Source organism: Juglans microcarpa x Juglans regia, chromosome 7S (assembly GCF_004785595.1).
Source record: "Juglans microcarpa x Juglans regia isolate MS1-56 chromosome 7S, Jm3101_v1.0, whole genome shotgun sequence".
NCBI lineage: Eukaryota > Viridiplantae > Streptophyta > Magnoliopsida > Fagales > Juglandaceae > Juglans > Juglans microcarpa x Juglans regia.
Window position 1 is genome coordinate 1,537,904 of NC_054607.1, and position 21,301 is coordinate 1,559,204.

The 21,301-nt window shown below is 35.7% G+C and overlaps 2 protein-coding genes across 2 annotated transcripts; one reads left to right on the forward strand and one right to left on the reverse strand.

Moving 5' to 3' along the window:
- The first annotated feature begins 12,505 nt into the window (after window positions 1-12,505).
- On the forward strand, window positions 12,506-14,095 carry LOC121241570. The gene has a single exon (XM_041139392.1). The coding sequence runs from the start codon at window positions 12,910-12,912 to the stop codon at window positions 13,867-13,869; it is 960 nt and encodes a 319-aa protein (XP_040995326.1). The 5' UTR covers window positions 12,506-12,909; the 3' UTR covers window positions 13,870-14,095.
- A 3,833-nt stretch (window positions 14,096-17,928) lies between these two features.
- LOC121241708 (probable purine permease 11) lies at window positions 17,929-21,211 on the reverse strand. The gene is given in 3 exon segments (XM_041139594.1): window positions 17,929-18,350; window positions 18,353-19,339; window positions 21,058-21,211. Coding segments are annotated over 3 exon segments (1,104 nt in total). The 5' UTR covers window positions 21,080-21,211; the 3' UTR covers window positions 17,929-18,255.
- Between the last annotated feature and the right edge of the window lie 90 nt (window positions 21,212-21,301).

A 21,301-nucleotide genomic window follows, 5' to 3' on the forward strand; every position in this document is an offset into this window, starting at 1 on the left:
TTTTTCTTGTACCTCGAGAATTTTATTTTTTGTGACCAGTGGTGATGATTAAAAAGATTATTTTAACGGCCCATTTCATCATTTTTTAACTTTTATATTTAAGAGCAAATGTTTGTAAAGATTATGGACTTGTTTAGATAGAGAAACGATTTCATTTTATCTAATCATTATAATTTTTTTAAATAAAAAAAAATATTATTAATATAATAATATTTTATTCAATTCATTTAAAATTATTTCATCTCAATTCACACTATCCAAACGAGACATATAAACAAAGAGAGCTTTAAGGGCCTAAGGGCAGGCATCAGGTCACTCCATGTCCAGCCTACTTAGCGGGTCTGAGCATTGAGCTCTGGACCCATGCATGTGGACGTTTCCAACATCTCAAATACATTAGCCCACAAAAGATGCATATCTAATTTATTGGATAATACAATTTTATAAAGTTGACTTTGGAAAAAAATATATATATTTATAATTTTAGAGTGTGAAAATTTCACGTATTTTTTTTAAAGTGAATAAATCTATTACATATATAAAAATAATTTTATAATAATACACTCAATATTTTTCAAATGATGCCACAACATAAAACTAAATCTAACATTACTCGAAAAAAATAATAATATTATACATTTAGTTTGCTATATTACGACATTGTATTTTATTACATCATCATCGTCATCGTGATCATCATCATTCCCTATGATTAAATAGTTTATTCTCAACGAATTAGACCACGTTTAGTGGCAAATTAGCTGGCTAATTAATACCCACATTGGATGGCTTCCCTATGCAAAGATAATGTTTGAAATTCCCATAATCTCTGTTCTTTTATTTATTTATTTATTTTGTCACTCATTTTCTAAAATTCTCGGATGACAATTATTTCTTAATGATTGATTAGCCGTCGATAAATGCAAATGTCACGGTGCGAAATCAAGGAATTTCTCAACAAGTTGATAAAAATATGATAAGCTATAGTTTTGACTAATTAGTAGGAGACTTTTGTAGGAGTTTTTAAAATCATTTTAGTTGCATGATTTGCGCTTAACCCGACATTTGTTTTAGTATTTAATCACCGAAACCCAGCATTGGTCTGTCACCCAAGACCCACTATATTTAACTATTTATTCATTCTCTCTCTCTCTGACAATTACATGTGGCCCCTCGAGACAAGTCCAAAATAACTTAGGCTCGTTTGTTTTTAGAAAACATCTCATCTCATCTTATCTTATCTTATCTCATCATTACAACTTTCTTAACTTTCAATACAAAATAAAATAAACAATTCGATTTTTTCAAATCTAAAAATAAAAATAATATTAAAAAATATATTCTAACAATATTTTATTTAACTTTTTAACTTTAATCTCAACTCATCTCATCTCATCTCTAAAAACAAACGAACCCTTAGGATCATAGCGATCATAACCGTCCAAATTGTTAAGATAAAATATAAATGATTAATTTTATTTTATTTTTATCAGTTTCAACTTTTGAGATAAGTAACATTTTCATGCAAATTGTCCAGATTGAAAGTACCATTTTTGATAAAACAGGTTAAGAGTATTAGTGGTGGACTTAATAAAGTTTGGCCAAAATTTAACTAGATAATTCATTTTTATAAATCTATTTAGTCACTTTTCAACAATATCAAATAACAGACTCTCCAAATTTATCATTATTCTATTAAAATATTGATTTTGATATTTTCATTTAATCTAATTCTAATTGAAATTTGAATATTTCTTTGTTATTAAAAAGTACAAATTAATTTTCTAACGTTGATATTAGATTTTAAAAGAAAAAATTGGCATCAACTAATAATAATATTACATACCTAGAACTTGAAGCACTCCAGTAAGATGATATCACGTCATTGAAATGATGACTAATGAAGATTGGCCGCCTTCTATGGTTGAGTTTGAGATTTGGCTTCGTACTTTTTGAGACAAAGATGAATTTTTTAAAATTGTGACCTCGCGTGAAACAAATAGTATGCGGGAAATGAGATTTTTTATACTAAAATAATATTTGGCCAACAATTTAGATTCAACAAATTTATGTAATCTAATTAAATTTTAACCAAAATATAATTTTGATGAGTCCATACTACTGCTATAAGCATAAGACAACAAGAGAAGCAAAAGAGATACAGATAAAAAGTACAAAAGTGCAATGCAGAATTTTGTTAGAATGGGGCCATACAATTAGAAACTCCCAGCCAGTAGCTTGTTGGCTCCATTTTGATCAATTTTAAATGTCATTTCATGATTCTAACCTAAGAAGGTCATCTCAAAAATGGACCAAAATATTTGATAAAATGATCATGTAAGGGTCACCATGAATATTTCCAGTGATATAATTTTGATGTTTCTAATAGTTTTACATGTCACTTTGATACGTTGGCAAATGTATGCTTTTTATTAATATCCAATGCGATTGAGGTAACCCTATGATCGTAACGTATTATTATGATTGCGTCTCTTTGTGGGAATCAACTACTAATGAGTACAAGTTTTAAATAGACAAATTCTGTGTAAACTTTTGTAAGAAAGTAGATTCCATCTTGAAAAGGTAAATAGTGAGATTCATTTTTTTACAAAAGACTTACTCAAAATTTGTCTATTTGAGACTTGTATCTAGCATTACTTATATTCTTTTCCCTTTATCCTCTTTTGTCAAGAAAATTAAAGTTTGAAAATTGATTGAGGTTCCATTTGCAAGGGTAGTTTTAATTGAGGTTTTGTTAAAATATTAAAGTATGGGAAATACTATAAGCCACAAAGGAATTATGCAAAGTTAATCTCACAAACTGATATAATACATTAGATTGTAAAATTATTTTTATTGTAAAGTAAATATAACGAATCATATGAATTCACATTAGTTTGTGGAGATTATTTTTGTGTAATTTCTTTTTGGCTGTAACACTCATCTGAAATTATTATTCAAATGGATTTGCTATACATTAGCCACTATTCACCCTTACACCCCACACCTCAACTTTTTTTTTTATAAGGTATGGGGTGTAGGGGTGAATAGTGGCTGATGAGAAAAATTATTCTTATTCAAAATCCATTGTTTTGAATAAACTATCTAAGAAGAATAGCTTACTCAACGTAGGAATATAGTAAAAAATAAAAAAAAATTGTTGTAGTTTGAACCAAATACTTGATAGGCTATGCCTAATGTGACGCACCAAATAATCCAAAATTTAATTACCCTAATTTTATAATGTCAGGCACAGTTGACTAGTATTTAGAGTTAGATTATTTAAAATGAATGGCACCATATATTATTTATTTTAATCATGTTTTATGTACTTATTAGATGCGTATTCACAACTTAGTAGCTATGAATTCGGCCAATGAAAGGCCTTTGATGATGATATATGGTGAAACATCAACACATATTATATATATATATATATATATATATATATATATATAAGTTTCTGTTCAAGTTCTTTTTATTTATTTTTTATTTTATTTTTTTCCATTTGATTGCTTATGCTATTAAATGAGCCAACCCGACCATTCAGCAAACTTGGCATGAATAAAGAGAGGCATGCGTGGATAGGAGTTTTTTTCTTGACCCATTAAGTTTTATAACTTAATAAATAAATTACTATTGGAAATAAAACTTTCAAGAGATTAATTATTATCAATTAGTTAAGCCCAAACCCAACTGTCCGTTTGCATAATAATTTGTTTAATACTAATTCATCTAGGAGAAAAAATCAATCTTCTTATTATGCATTTGAGAGGAGGACATACCTGGTTGCATTTACATCTTGTTATGAGGTGGCTTGAATTCTGATTGAACAGTGCAAGTGTCGTAGGTTTGCTCGAGCGGAGGTTCACTCAGCTCGAGCGAAGTCAGACAGAGAGTTTCGCTCAACATTCGCTCGACACTCAGCTCGAGCGAATACAGACAGAGAGCTTCGCTCAAGTATCGCTCGACATTCAGCTCGAGCAATATCAAAGTCAGAGAGCTTCGCTCGACCCTCGCTCGACACCCAGCTCGAGCGAGTTCAAGCAGAGAGCTTCGCTCGACTCTCGCACAACTGTTGGCTTGAGCGAAGTGCAGAATATCTACGTTCGCTCGATACTCGCTCGACGTTCGCTCAAGCCAATGTTCACAAAAGTGAATTCTCACTTTTCTTATAAATATCAAACGGCGCCCACTTCTTTGTTTACTTCTTCAGAATTTATTTGGCTTGTTTTTGAGTGTTTTCTTGAGAGAGAAGTCTAGAGCGAGTTTGAGAGATTGTTGTATTGATTTGTACTCCATCTCTGTTGATAGTGAAATCTTCGATACCGACCCCACCAGTGGACGTAGGCTCATTTTGAGTCGAACCACTTAATTCTTGGTATTCTTTCTATGTGATTGTCATCAATTTCTTTCGTTTAGTTCCGCTACTATACTTCGTGTTAGTCTTAGCTACACTTATTCCCAACAAACTGGTATCAGAGCTTGGCTCAGGATCTGGAGGGATGACTATGGCTAAGTTCGAAGTGGAGAAATTTGACGGTCAGAACAGTTTCAGTCTATGGCGCATCAAGATGAAAGCTTTACTGCGACAACAGGGCTTGTCAAAAGTATTAGAAGTCTCGGTATCTGAAGATTCTCCGGCTCCTTCGAAAGAAGAAGAAGAAAAAGTACACAGTACTATTCTTTTGTCACTATCTGATGGAGTTTTAAGAGAGGTTGCTGATGAGGAGACTGCAACTGGTCTCTGGTCGGCACTTGAGAATCTGTACATGAAGAGATCTCTCACTAACCGGTTGTATTTGAAACAAAGGTTATACACTCTCAAAATGAAGGAAGGTACTCTTATTTCTGAACACCTAGATGAATTTAATAAAATCATTATGAATCTGAGGAACATAGATATTAAGCTTGAAGAAGAAGATCAAGCGTTAATCATTTTATGTTCATTACCCACATCTTTTGAGAACTTTGTGAATTCCATGTTGTATGGTAGAAATACAATTTCCTTGGTAGATGTAAAGTCTGCTTTGAATTCTAAGGAGTTGAGGAATAAATTGAGTGTGAAGAACACTAATGAACAAGCTAGTGGCATGTTTGTTAAAGGGTTCTCAAGCAGGGGTAGATCGAATGACAGGGGTTCAGAGAAGAATAAGGGGAAATCCAGGGGCAGTTCACAAACAACGTTTAGTAAGAAAAAGGTCAAATGTCATTACTGCCATAAGTTTGGTCACTACAAGAACGAGTGTCCAAAATTGAAAAACAGAGAGGACGGCACTAGTTCATCTAATGCCGTTAGTGTTGCTGATGATAGGTCTAACGACCTAGATCTTGTTCTAGCAATAAGCGACTCCAATAGTCGCTTTAGTGACAAGTGGGTCTTGGACTCAGCTTGCACTTTCCATATGTGTCTCAAGAGGGACTGGTTCACTAACTATGAATCGGTCAACGGAGGTTCTGTTTTGTTAGGGAATGATATGGGTTGCAAAATTGCTGGAATTGGTTCAGTCAGAATCAAGATGTTTGATGGAATTGTCCGGACATTGTCAAATGTTCGACACATTCCAGATTTGAAAAAGAATCTTATTTCTTTGGGTACTCTTAATTCTCTGGACTACAAGTACACTGGTGAAGGTGGAGCTATCAGAGTCAGTAAGGGCTCTATGGTTATGATGAAAGGAGATAAGACAAATGGTCTTTATTTCCTTCAGGGCTCTACAGTGACAGGTGCAGCTGCAGTGTCAGTTTCAGATGATCCAGATTCAGATGTCACTCATTTGTGGCATATGCGTTTGGGTCATATGATGAAAAGGGAATGTCAATTCTGAGTAAGCAGGATTTGTTATGTAATCAGAAGATAGGGAAACTGGATTTCTGTGAACACTGTGTGTTTGGCAAACAGTGCAGGGTTCAGTTCTCTACAGGGGTTCACAGAACCAAAAGTTCTGTGGACTATATTCATTCTGATCTTTGGGGCCCATCTTCCGTCCCGTCAAAAGGTGGAGCTCAATATTTGCTTACGTTCATTGATGATTTCTCACGGAAGGTTTGGGTCTACTTTTTGAAGCAGAAAAGTGATGTATTTGTTAACTTCAAACAGTGGAAAGCTTTGATTGAAAATCAGACGGGCAAGAAAATCAAGCGACTTCACACTGACAATGGTATGGAGTTCTGCGGAGGTGAGTTTGATGAATTCTGCAGAAATGAGGGTATTGCCAGATATCGTACAGTTAGACATACTCCACAGCAAAATGGGGTAGATGAACGGATGAACAGGACCCTCTTGGAGAGAGCTCGCAGCATGCTTTCTAATGCAAGCTTGGCTAAGAATTTCTGGGCTGAAGCAATCAACACGGCCTGTTACTTGGTCAATCGCTCTCCAGCCACAGCGATTGGTTTGAAGACTCCGAATGAGGTATGGTCTGATACTCCTGCTGATTATTCAAATTTGAAAATTTTTGGTTGTCCTGCATATTTCCATGTTAATGATGGAAAACTTGAGCCAAGGGCAAAGAAGGGCATATTCATAGGGTATGCCAGTGGGGTGAAGGGATTCAGGTTGTGGTGTACTGATCCTAAATCACCCAAGTTTGTGATCAGTAGGGATGTCACTTTTGATGAAAAGTCCATGCTTAGTCCGAGGAAGGAGAATTCTGAGTCTACAGGATAAGAACAGGATGTTAGAAAGCAGGTGGAGTTTCAGGTGGAAGCATCACAAGGGCTGCCCAACGGCGCCCAAGATCATGCTATTGAAGATGAGCATGATTCTGATTCAAGTAGCGGCGCACAAGGTGAGCAAGACTACAGTATAGCGACTGGTAGACAGAGGAGGCAGATTAGACCACCTCAGAGGTATGCTCATGCAGATATGGTTATTTATGCTCTTACTACGGCAGAGAATATTGTTGGTCAGGAACCTTCCAGTTATTCAGAAGCTGTCAAGAGCGTAGAATCTGCACAGTGGTGCGCAGCTATGACTGAAGAGATTGAGTTTCTTCACAAAAACCAAACATGGGATTTGGTTATGTTGCCAAAGAAGGTAAAGACTGTTGGCTGCAAATGGGTTTTCAAAAGAAAAGAGGGAATCCAGGGTGATACAGATGCAAGATACAAGGCACGCTTAGTTGCTAAGGGCTTCAGTCAGAGAGAAGGCATCGACTTCACTGAAGTCTTCTCTCCAGTGGTGAAACACAGTTCGATCAGATTACTACTAGCTTTAGTAGCATTGAATGACTTAGAGCTACAGCAACTTGATGTTAAAACAACGTTCCTACATGGTGAACTTGAAGAGACCATTTACATGCATCAGCCAGAGGGATTCATTGTTGAAAACAAGAAAGATCATGTGTGCAGATTAAAGAAGTCTTTATATGGTTTGAAACAGTCGCCAAGGCAATGGTATAAGCGGTTTGATTCCTTTATGATTGATCATGGTTATTTGAGAAGTAACTATGATAGTTGTGTTTATCATAAGGAATTATCTGATAAGTCTTTCATTTATTTGCTATTATATGTTGATGATATGCTTATTGCTGCTAGAAGCATATCTGACATAGGTTTGTTAAAGACCCAACTCAGAAATGAGTTTGAAATGAAAGACTTAGGTGCTGCGAAGAAGATTTTGGGAATGGAAATCTTCAGAGATAGGAAAGCTGGAAAGTTGTACTTGTCCCAGGGAAAGTATATTGAAAAAGTGGTTCAGAGATTTGGGATGTTTGATTCCAAACCAGTAAGTACACCACTTGCTACGCACTTTAAACTTTCAGCTTGCCTATCTCCTCAGACAACTGAAGAGAAACAGTTCATGGCTAGTGTTCCTTATTCAAGTGCAGTTGGCAGCATCATGTATGCAATGGTTTGCACCCGCCCAGACATTTCACAGGCAGTGAGCGTAGTTAGTAGGTATATGGCTAACCCAGGTAAGACTCATTGGCAGGCTGTGAAATGGATACTCAGGTATCTGAGGGGAACCCTAAACTTTGGGTTAATATTTGATAGAGATGTCGATCTCAGTTCCAAAGTTACTGGTTTTGTTGATTCAGATTATGCTGGAGACTTAGATAAAAGAAGATCATTGACAGGTTATGTTTTCACTCTGTGTGGGTCAGCTATCAGTTGGAAAGCAACATTGCAATCCACTGTTGCTTTATCAACTACCGAGGCAGAGTACATGGTAGCAACCGAGGCTGTTAAGGAGACCATTTGGTTGAAAGGCTTAGTCAATGATTTGGGTTTACAACAAGATGGGATCTCAGTATTCTATGACAGTCAGAGTGCAATACATTTGACCAAAAATCAAATGTATCATGAAAGAACGAAGCACATTGATGTTAGGTACCATTTTCTCAGATAGATTGTTATAGAGGGTGCTATACAGATTCTGAAGATTGCTACTACAGAGAATCCAGCAGATATGATGACTAAGCCAGTTGCAGTATACAAGTTCAAACTTTGTTTGGACTTAATTGGTATTCGCATTTTGTTATTCCCGTAAGGGATTTGGTGGTGGGGATTGGTTTTGTGGTCGGAGGTTTTTTGTGTTTTGGCAGAGTTCAAGCCAAGGTGGAGATTTGTTATGAGGTGGCTTGAATTTTGATTGAACAGTGCAAGTGTCGTAGGTTCGCTCGAGCGGAGGTTCACTCAGCTCGAACGAAGTCAGACAAAGAGCTTCGCTCAACATTCGCTCGACACTTAGCTCGAGCGAATTCAGACAGAGAGCTTCGCTCGACATTCGCTCGACATTCAGCTCGAGCGAATTCAGACAGAGAGCTTCGCTCAAGTATCGCTCGACATTCAGCTCGAGCAATATCCAAGTCAGAGAGCTTCGCTCGACCCTCGCTCGACACCCAGCTCGAGCGAGTTCAGGCAGAGAGCTTCGCTCGACTCTCGCACAACTGTTGGCTTGAGCGAAGTGCAGAATATCTACGTTCGCTCGACACTCGCTCGACGTTCGCTCGAGCCAATGTTCACAAAAGTGAATTCTCACTTTTCTTATAAATATCAAACGGCGCCCACTTCTTTGTTTACTTCTTCAGAATTCATTTGGCTTGTTTTTTAGTATTTTCTTGAGAGAGAAGTCTAGAGTGAGTTTGAGAGATAACTTTCTTGTGAAGTTTTGTTGTATTGATTTGTACTCCATCTCTGTTGATAGTGAAATCTTCGATACCGACCCCACCAGTGGACGTAGGCTCATTTTGAGTCGAACCACTTAATTCTTGGTGTTCTTTCTGTGTGATTGTCATCAATTTCTTTCGTTTAGTTCCGCTACTATACTCTGTGTTAGTCTTAGCTACACTTATTCCCACACATCTAATGCATTGAATTTGCACTATATCATGCAATGCCATATGCAGGTGATATATGAGATCTCGAGTCCATATCTTTTATTTATTTTTTAATAATGCTAGATACAGTTTTAAAATGTGTAAGTCTCATGCATACTCTCTTTAAAAAAAATTAATTTATTATTAAAAAAATAATTTTTTTCATATAAGTTCTAAATTTATTCATTTTTTAAAAAAAATAAATGTGCATAATTTAAATATGCAAATATCATTATCTTTCTTACCATGCGCTTGAGATAACTCCAGCCCACCCTTTTTCTATGTTTATTTTCTCCGTTCTTTTCTTTTCTTCCTTGTGTGTTTTATTCTCCTTTAACCCACCCACTTTTTTCTTTTCTTTTTTTGCCTCAGCGGATGTGAATATCACATAATATCACACTGTACAATGAGTCTTTTATCTTTTCTGTCGAGATAGTCTGCCGCTAAGTAGCACCGTTTCAAATGACTTTGAGGTGAAATTGGTCTTTTTATTTTTTTTAATTTTTTTTATTATTTTTAAACATTTTTAAAACATTTAAAAAAAAATATCAATACACTAATAATTACTTCCTTAACTATTAAATAAAAAGAAATATAAAAAAAAATTAAAATAAATGAAGTGTCAAAATAAGGTGTCAAATTTAGGTGTCAAAATCAATGTTTTGAATACCGTACCGGATAGCGTACCGGTCAAGGTACTGGAACGAAATATTTCGGTACCAGTACCGTTTCAGGATAGCGTTTCGGGATAACGTTTCGGGATAGTTGATCTATAAATAAATTATATATAAAAATATATATAAAAATTATATTCTAAAATAATAGTCTATATATAAATAAATTATATACAAATACATATATATATAAATTATAAATAGTCTAGTCTGAATTGAGGGTTAAAAAATAAGTTTGTAGTTTGAAAAAACGAAAAAAACGAAAAAAAAAAAAAAAAAAAAACACAGGCCGAAATATCGGCCGGTACCGGCCGAAATATAAGCCGGTACAGGCCGAAATTGAGGCCGGTATGACCGGTACCGGCCGGTACGGCTGGTATTTTGGCCGGTACGGAACAGGTATAGTACCTGTACCGGCCGGACGGCCAAAATGAAAAATTTCGGCCGTACCGGCCGGTACAGTACGAAATTTAAAACTTTGGTCAAAATAGCATTTTCCTTATCTTAAGGCTACGTTTGGATGTTGAGCTAAATCAACTGAGTTGAATTTTTTATAAATAGTAATGAGTTGAGCAGTGGAGGGAGTTATGTGAGGCCTATTTAAACTGAGTTTAAAGTGTATTTAAATTTTAAGATGAGTTTAGTACGTTTTATGGAAAATTAAAAAAGATTGTAGATCTCACGTATAAAGATATTTTAAGTTAAAAAAGATTGTGGGTTCCACGTGTAAAAAAGTTTTGAGTTGATATGAGTTTAATAATTTGAAAATTGAGTGTTTGAATGTTAAACTCAGTTTAAAGTTAAACTAAACTCAGCTGAGCTGAACTGAATTTGAGAACTAAACGCAACCTAAATGCCCCGTGATGAATTTAAAGACCATCAATCCCCTTTCTTTTTTTACCTAAGAATGTTTATACAACAAAACTATCTTACTCTCAAGAAAAAAAAAAAGAAGAAAAAAAATTATTCTATTATCCAATTGGTGTCTAGAATACATTATCTACATCACTTAAATGATAAGATTTGATTTGTAAAATTTATATTTTAAAATTTATTGTAAACATTTTATTAAGTATCCTCTGCACACCGATTTATGAATATAATTTTTTTTAAAAAAAAAAAAAAAACTATTTACGACACTATTATATGGATGTTTTGACATGGTTACCAAAGATTAGAGACATGGGGCCAAGCTACAACTTCCCCATACGTGCACCACGGAAGCAGGACAACATGGTGGCAGAAAATGTGCAATTATAGTTAATAAAAAGGACTTAAAAGACCACTAAGAATGAGTGGTTCATAATGGGCAGACTTGGCCCTTGTTGCCATTTTATTTGACCAAACAACCTTGTTTTAATGATGCTCATGAAGGTTGTCCTTTATAGCCAATGTAGTATATAGGCTTGTGCAAAAGCTTAAGGTCAATTTTTCTATTATCTTATCATTTTTTTAATCAATAATTTTTAAAAAAATGACTATAAATCTATTTAAAATATATCTCAAGACAATAAATTACAATACATCCACAACTTATACTGTCTTCAGGGGTAACTTATTTAAAAACTATATTTTAAGATAGCACTCTCTTTTTAGGACATAAATGGGAACCAAAACAATAATCTTAAAACTCGTTTTATTTTATTTTATTTTATTATCATTTTTACATTGTAATTATTATATTAAGATATTTGTTGAAACTTTACCCCTTCCTCATATATCATCTTTCCATTTTCTAATAAAATTGCTTGCTTAGAGAGAAGAAAAAAAAAAAGGCAAACTGACAAACTTAAACCAGTCATGGTTCACCCACCAGGAAAGCTCATGTAACGTCCAGATAAAAATATTTATTATTTATCATTTATCAATGAGAAGTATTTGAAATATAAATTTTTTTATAAAAATACTATGCTCGATAATAAAATTATTTTTATTTAATATATTATATAAAATTATGTTAATTTATAAATTTATTTTTATAAAAAAATTTATATCTTTAACACTGCTCTTTATCAATTACTCAATCATAGATTGAAAAAGAAAGGAAATTCTGATGATTAAAATTAACGTTGTCTTCAAATTGTTAACATAAGTGCGCGTAGATTATGAAAGTAACAATAAAGAATTGACACTATTAATTTGGATTATAATTATAATCGACGCGTGGACAGCTATATGCATATAGGATAATGATAACTGCTAGGTCATAATTGTTAGCCGTCTTTTTCAGGTAGAGATAGGTGAAACATGTTGAAGATTAAAGTTAAAAAAATATAAAACCCAGGCGTGATCATTAAAAATCTACTAAAAAGAGTTAAGGATCATATCCAAAGTCAACAGCAGTAGTTGTTTCTTTTTAAATAAAAAGAGAAAAAGTCATTCATTTTTATTAAAATAAATTTATAAAATATAATTTTATAGGATATATTAAATTTATTTTATAATAAAATAATTTTATAATTAAATTAATTTATAAATTATTTTTATAACTAAAACATTTAAAAACACAAATCACTCTCAGCTTCCTCGTAAATAAGATGAGATGTGGTTCTTTCTAAGTTGTTTTCATTTTCGAAGACTGCCTTTCCTTCCCGTAACGTAATTAACTGCTACCGGATTCTACTTTAAAAGCAGCCGGGGATTCTTTCTCAATTTTCTCTCCTATTATTTATGGCTGCCTCTCTCATCTTTCGTAAAGGCTACAAAATGCTCATCGCGTTCCCTCAACGCCCACAAGCACTCTCACTTTTCTGAACAAAGAGTCTCTGCTCTCTCTCTCTCTCTCTCGGGGGCCAAGCAGGAACAAGAACTCGAGAACGCAAACCTCTCTGTGAGATCTCTCCGCTCATTTCGTCTCTACTGGGCACGAATTAGTTACTCCTATATGTGTGTGCAAGTGTGAGCGAGAGTAAATGAGGTGTAAGAAGCATACCTCCGACCTCAGCAGCACCGTCGGCGTATGCGCTTCTTGTCTCAGCGACCGACTCTTAGTCCTCATCGCCGCGCAGGCCCAGGCTCAGGTCCTGTCCCAACACCAGCAGCTCTCCCGGACTCAATATCGTCCCGCTGACGTATCTGTGGGTACCCAGATATCTGACGCCAATTTGCCTCCGCCTCCTCCTCCGCTTGTTTTTCCTCGTTCAGTCTCCCCCTACGTCTCCCGCCGTAAGTCGGACGACGCCACAAGGCAACACCACCACCACGACCGACACGATCGTCGCTTCTACAGCACACCGCAGGTGGGTCCTACCTACGCCTCATCTACCTTCACCAGTACCACCGGATCTTGTAGGAAGAAGAACAGCATGTTCTTCCTAGTGTCCAAGTTGTTCGGGTCCAGATCCGAGAAATTGGAGCCCGATCCCAGAATTTCGTCTAAGGAATCTTGCGGGCCTTCATCGTCGACATCATCTTCTTCTCCCTCTTGGTTCACCACAATCTTCGCCGGAAACCGGAGAAAGCAATCGCGGCTGTTCGTTGTCGACGAATCCACAGCCAACGTAGACAGAAGACCTGGCCGGAGAGCTAATCGAGGAATGTCGCCAGTGAGAACGACGGATTCCGACGAAGATGGCGATCAACCGGTACCATCGAGTGGCTACTCCTCGGAGGCGTGGCGTTCACCGGCGTTCGCGGTACGGCGGACTCGGCAGGGACAAAGCCGGAACCAGTCCGGAATAGCGTTTTGCTTGAGCCCGCTGGTGAGGGCGAGCCCCAACCGGCACTGGAACCAGAAGAGCTTGCCACCGGATATAACGGTCTCCGGCGATACTAGGGTGCCGGGGAAGCCTAATCTCAAAACGGCGGCGTCGTTTTGCAAAAGCCGGTCGAGGAAGCTTGCGGATTTGGGGAAAGTCGGCTACAACCATTGATTTCCTTGACCGTTGACATCGCCTTCGACGCTGATGTTATCTCCTCAAAAGTACGATTTTGCCCCTATTCCTTTAGATTTCCGTTTGGAAATAATTTAAGCGTGCGAGGGTTAAAAAACAGAAAAAAAGCTCCGTGCGTTCTCATTATACAAGGAATATCACAAATCCAAATTATTGATTTATTTTGTGTAATTACGTAATTCAGAGTTCGAGTTTTTTAGCTGAAGTTACTTTTCTATCCTTTTAATTCCTTGACCGGAGATTTTATTGGGTGGTTATTGGGAGCATGGTGGGTGATGCTCCTTTCCCCCTCAGTTAATGGTAATATTAACTACTTTGAAGTAGATGGGTGGTGGGCGAGGTTATTGAAAATTGAAATAGTGGAAGTGGTGGGGGTCCACTTGTACAGTTAAGAATGAGGTGGCATCCTATGCTTTTCGGTGTCTACAGAGTTAAGTGTGTGCCTAACACGGATGCCCCTTGTTAATTTATAGAAGGATTATTAAATGAGTAATGTAATTTATTATCTTTTTATTATTTTATAACATGATATTAAGTGATTGAAAATTATTTATTATATTTTAATTATAAATTTATTATTTAATATTATATTATAAAATAATGAATAGATAATGAGAATTAAAATGATGAATATATTTTTTGTTATTACAAAAATCTTATATCACATTTTTATCTGATTAATATATAAATAATAAGAGTCGCTTAATTCTTTAAAAAAATAGAAATATATGTGGTGTGAATTTCTTGTTAATTAATCTTTTTACTTTCCCTTTCCAACTCGCACATCCTTTAATTGAATGCTGGGCCTGCGTCTCTGATGCTGGTGTTAATGTTGCGTTGCGTTGCGTTGTGTGTCTCTCTGCGTGTGCACGTGACACAATTCCGTGACTCCGGTGGGCAAACGAGTGGACCCGATCTAATTTGTGTAGTCGGGTCCACAAATTTAATCGGGACTTGGACTCAGTACGGTCAATGTCCTTTAACCGTTATTTCTACGACTTTAAATAAAAGAAAATCAATGTGGGTGTTTGAATTGTTATCCATTCGACACGTGGCTATATATGTTTGTTATATCTACACGATTTTTTACGAAGTTTACGTATCAATCTGATAAATTTTTGTAAAATGTCAGTCTCGTAAAAAAAAAAAAAAGTTTTTAACACTATTTGAAGTGGGTTTACTATTTTACAAAATAATTGTGCAAAGTTTATTTATTTAGACGTTGTACAAATTATTATTTTTTATATACCATAGTATGTATCTCTTACTTGCACGCGTATTGAGAAATTAAAAATACTATTTATACTTATAAATTTACTCACATAATAATAAGTGTTGATGTGTTAGTTATTTGTGTATTGGAAATTATGAAATTAAAAATTAAAAATCTAAATTAAAAAAGAAAAAATTGATAAAATTGATCTTTTACTCAATACATATAATGTTGTGCATAGAATTATAAGTAGGCCTGCACATTGGCCCGCCTAAGAAGTTTTCTGGCCCGATCTGACTTGGCCCGTAGCTTTGAACATGGAAAAAAAAATTAGCTGTTTTTTTTTTAATTTTATTTATTTATTTATTTATATATACTCAAGGATAACTATACGACCGGACTCATCAAGAACAAACGCGGTTTCTTTGTTGGCAGAGAAGACTCCACCTCTTGCTCTGCCCAAAGGAAACTTTCCTATTAAGCCAGAACTCGGGCAAGGCCGGTAGGTTCAAGTCGAAGCCACGGTGGCTTTGGCAGAGGATGGAGCCGCCGCCTTTAGAGAAGGTCATGTCGCTGTTGGCGTTGGTGTTGCTATGACTATTGCCACCGTCATAGTGTCAGCGCTTGTGGCTGCCCAAGGCCTGGCCCGTGGGGAAGGTCTTGTGGCAGATGGAGCACTCGTGGCTCTTGTTGCTCATGTCGGCAGCGGTTCCGGAGAAGGAGGAAGTTGACGGGTGGTTGTTGTCATTAGCGATGATCTTGGTCATTAACGAGTTCTACGGCGCACGCTTACCGTTGAATATGAACATTCACTTCCCCCACCGCGTAACCAAATGTTGAAGGAGCCAAAACGTTTGATATCCCACCATTCAAAAAGACGATTCCTTTTCCTTTCATTCTAGACTTGAAATTCGACATTCTCTTATCGCTTTTTTTCCCTTTTTTCCCCATGGAAATTTTCTTTGTATGATTGGAACTGCGTGCTTCCAATTTGGTGGTCTCACTCGAATCTTTCACTTTTCATTCTATTTATTTGACCAAAACGCAGGCATTAACCCATGCTGCAATCGCAACCTTAAACCTTGAGTTGTTGTTGGTATGCGGCAATGTCTGATTGCAACCTTAAACCTTGAGTTGTTGTTGGTATGCGGCAATGTCTAAAAATCTTATTTGCATGTTAAAGAGTCTGTCTACATTTTCTTGTTGATTTTTTTCTATTACAATGCTTGTGAAATCTTACTGTATGTTGAAAGAAAATCTTAGATTTCAACTGTTGCATAAGTATTGGGTTATCTGAGAATGGAGTTGTTGACTGTGGAAACTCTGGAGGGGAAATGGCAGTGATTCGACCATTGTTGAGACCTCAAGTGGGTGGAGGTCGTGTGCTATCTGAGAATGGAGCTGGCACTAGCCAGAGTGAAGTGCAATTTCGTGGTGTGAGATGTAGCCAGAAACTGAAGAAGTTAGAGGCGGACGGGGTGCTCTTTCGCCCGTTAAATAGCGGGTTGGAACCCGTTGTTTAGTTAACCCGCATTTAACGTGTGGGACAAACGGATTTATCGGGCAGGGTCGGGTCATAGTGTTTTTATGAACAGGCCTAATTATAAGTAAATGTTACTCTTGAAAATTTTCAAGTTAAATAAAATTTAGAATACGAATCATATAATACTTATTGTTATTTTTATAAAGATTTTAAAATATATAAGTTACTAAGTATTTAATAAATAATATAAGACTTATTTTATATATCTTTTTTTATTTATTTAAAATTATTAAGTTCGGATAATTTGATGGGATGCTATTAGTAAATTAAACTCCAATATCTAACATTTTCAAGTTGGTGAAATTGAATTATGCTGCATTTAACCCTCTCATTTGAATCATAGCTCTATGCACTCTGCAGTCCCCAGTCCTTATAATCCCATTAATATATATGTATATATATTTATGAGTAATACTATATATAGTCGTGAAATGTGTAAGTGCCGTACAATCGCTTTGAAAAAGAGTAGATTCTACTATTAAAACATTATTATTTTTTCATGTAGGTCTCACATTTATTCATTTTTTTAAAAATGATTGCACGCGCTTGTGCACAACTGCAACTATCATTTCTCTATATTTATATATATTCTGGAAAAGGTAATTTGAAATTGTCATTAATAAATGGGCAAGGCAATGACCTTTGTGTGTGTGTGTTTGTCAGTTGCAGACAAATAGAAATAAATGGGGTTAGGTCCTAACCTCTCAATTGATATCAAATTAAGGTAATATTACAATCTAGTCATGAAAAAAAATCCAATCGGTTAATGATTGATGAACATGGTTGAATGGATCCAAATCCAACATCTTAATTAATAGATATAACCTAGCTTTTACAGTTCATCTTTACAAAAACTAATTAAAATCTTTCCAAACAAAATATCACATTGCAATACAAGGGTTTACAAGTTCTAATTAAGCTTAAATTAGTAAAAGAAAAAACATAATTTTAATTTATACTCCTTATATAGGGGTTAATATCAAGTTTCGCGGGATGACATTCAATTTACTCATTTATTAATCGTGTCTGATCGAGTTGATCTGTGTTTTGTTCCAAACCTAAAAATACCAAACCCTAATCATTAAATTTTAAGTTAATTTCGTATGGGATTCATATATTGTTTTACCCATTACCACTTGAATCTTGGATGTCACAGTGGGGAAAAAAAATAGTGAAAGAAGTCATAATACTATGTTCTTCAGTTCTTGGTCAAGATCCTAAATGAGAAAGTGAGATTCTATAAATAATAGAAAAGAGAAAAAAAGCTACCAAACACACCATATCCTTGAAAGTTTCATTTCTTTCTTTCAAATTTTATTTTCAAACTGTCTTCACATTCTCTAATTAGGGGAAAATACATTTATGAACAATCTTCCGTAGTCTATCAGACCATACCCTAAATAACTTGATCAACTTATTAGATGGACTAAATTATTTGCAACAGATTATGACACTTCTATCAAATTAAATAAAATCACCAGTCACTGGATAATTTTCCTAACTCGGAAGAACGGCTGTAAAGCAAATAAACCAGTTGCAGCAAAGGAGGACACTTACTCAAAGATCACCCGTGATGTTCTGTTTCCATCAAGTTCCAAACTCATCAACATTAAGAATCGTTATAAGATTCTCCAACACCATTGCGTGTCGTCCTTGCCTTAGAATTATCAAGATAATTTTGGTAAATATATGATGCAAAACCCAAAGAGCCAAAAGCATGGCAATTACCTTGACGCCGTTCATTTTGTCATGGAAAACTATCACAGCAGCGATAGGAGTAACAGCCAAAGAGACGGTACTGATTACGTTGGAGAAGAGAGATGACACCACAAATATCAAGCCCACAACACCAACAGAACAAATTTGCCAAGCCACTGCAGTCCAAGCCAACACCATTACATAAGAAACTCTTCCTGCACCAAAACCCTCCATTTCCCCATGCAAACTCTTCCATTCCCCACTTGCGAAAAGGCCCACAACTGAAACACAGGTGGCAACGAGGGATGTATAGATTTGCAGTTCCAAGACTATAGAAAAGGTTTCCCTTTTAAGAACCTTTTGGAAGGAAAGCTGCATTAGGGAAAGCAAAAGAGAGTAGAGTGCAGAGGCTGCAAGGGTACAAAGGAAGCCAATGATATATTTCCCCTTGGAAACTCCTGATGGTCCTTCAGAGTCATCGTTGACTCCGATCAGGGCAGCAGATAATGAGAGGAGAACCACAGAGTTAAAAATTAGAGCAGTGAACTTCTGAGAGTTGATGAAGTATGAGAAAACCGCATTAAAGGCTAGTTGGGTTGCACATATGAGGGAATAAGTAGAGGCAGAGAGGTACAAGAGTCCAACAGAATACAACATGTTGTCACCAGCTATGAGCACTCCAAGAGAGAAGTAGACCAAGACAAGAATCTTAATAGAGGGTGGGGAGGCTGAAAAACTTGAAGGCTCCTGAGAAGGAATAAGAACGAGTGGGATTAATAAGACTGGGAAGGCAGCAGTTTGCACAAGAGTAGCCATCCATTTACTATTTCCACCCTGGTCATAATAAAATCTCCCAAGAAGAACAGCGGCAGATTGGCCAACAATGAGGAAGAAAATATTTAGTGCTACCAAAAGCCACCATTGCCACCGGTTGAGTTTTCTCAAAGCTAGCTGATTAGTGAAGGTTCCATCTTCGATTGAAGGTCCTTGAATATCTGTAATTGGATATCAAGAGTCCAAACAGGTTTAGTATCCTCATAAAACAGATGGGTTTCATCGATCCAATGTATATATTTAAAACTTGGAAAGGTATATAATCTTAAAGAGATCAATACTAAAACAGAAAATCAAGTCTAGCAAAATTTATTTACAGACTCTTTCTATACAACTTGAGTTTTTTCTGATATACCAGGTACATAACTAGAAGTCTAGAACTACCATATATGGCAATTGCTATTCACCCAAACCGTTTGATATGCAAAATAACAGTATCAAGGTCTAGTACGAGCACCTGTGTGGCAATATGCAATTCAGAAAGTGGAGAAACAATGTAACATATGAGATGCCCCAATACTAGAAAATCCTAGTACATCTGTTCTTCCGATATTCTTTAGAAAACATTAAACAAATATTACTATTGGCAAAGATTGTCAGATAATTTTTTTTTTCCTTGTGCAATACCAAAGATAAAAGATGTCTTCTTTATAAGTTGCACTTGCCACATGCAAGCAACCATGAGATTGACTACCCAGAGTAGTGATGCTAAAAGATAGCCTAGAGTAAATTGATGGCTTAGCCAGAATAAATAACTCCAAAGGAAAGCAGAGAAGCTTTCTTCAATACTAAATCTGAGAACACGCACATATCTAGTCTCCAAAAGGCGTTAATAAGAGATGGAAAATAGACAACGCTATGGTTCCAAATAATCTAGTAAAAACTTGCACTTTCACTTTGTAGCCCTCTTTGTCATCATCCTTGTATCATTGAAAAGATGCAAAACCAGTGTTGTCCAGGGGTAAAAGGCATGTGAAAAACCCTGTACTCCTTTTTTCTGATAAGTGGAGATGGAATAACCTTGTATTCCTAAATTTAATAGGATAGAAAACACACACAAACATTGTTATCTATTAACTGAAAAAAAAAAAAACACAAAAACTAAGTGTATCAATGCTAATTTGCGATTAATACCTTAGTGTGTTTGATAAGTTTACATGCACCGCTCAATTTAAAAATATGTAAGACTATATAACCATCTATCAAGGTTTTATCTTTATTTATATTTCTAAAAAAAGTCCAAGGAGTTTGAGATGAATCAATTGTGCATAATAACGATTAAAATCAATTAGATTCCAGAGAAAACAGAGGAGTATATACATTTTAAGCCTCATCTCCGAGAACAAGGTGGAAAAACCCTTACGAGATACAGGACCTTATGATTTTCTTGGGTACCTAAGATTCAAACTTCCATTTTCTTTTCTTCACACATTTTTCTCAGCAACCAAACGGAGCATTAGATGTTGATTCAACGATAACCCCGAAACATAAAGGTTTGAAAAAATGAAACCCAACTCTATATTCCCTTAAAATCATTGAAATTAGAAATCCTCAAAAGTAGTTCCTTTTTTTTTTTTTTTTTTTTAATTTTTATGAGCCTTAGGTTAGAAAAAATGAAACCCAACTCTATATTCCTTTAGAATCATTGAAATTAGATATCCTCAAAAGTTGTTCCTTCTTTTTCTTTTTATGAGCCTTAGGTTAGAAAAAATGAAACCCAACTCTATTCCCTTAGAATCATTGAAATTAGATATCCTCAAAAGTTGTTCCTTTTTTTTTTATCAGCCTTACTCAAAATAAGTTAATATAACACAGATAAAGCGCGCGCGCGCGCGCGAGAGAGAGAGAGAGAGAGAGAGAGAGGGAGGGAGAGAGAGACCTGGCATGGTGCTTAAAGTCATGGGGATTAACGGAAGACCTTGGCACTTCAAAGTTGAAGTCTAGGACTGCTATCAATGAGAGAATAAAGACTAAAGAGAGGTTTTATCAGTGTATTGGCCTATTCGGCAACAAGAATTTCACACCATTGCTTCTGTTCGTTGGTTTTTTTCCTATAAATGAATTAAGGAAATGGATGGTTTATTATATTAATTAAGAATTATGCTATTTTGATCTTCTACTTA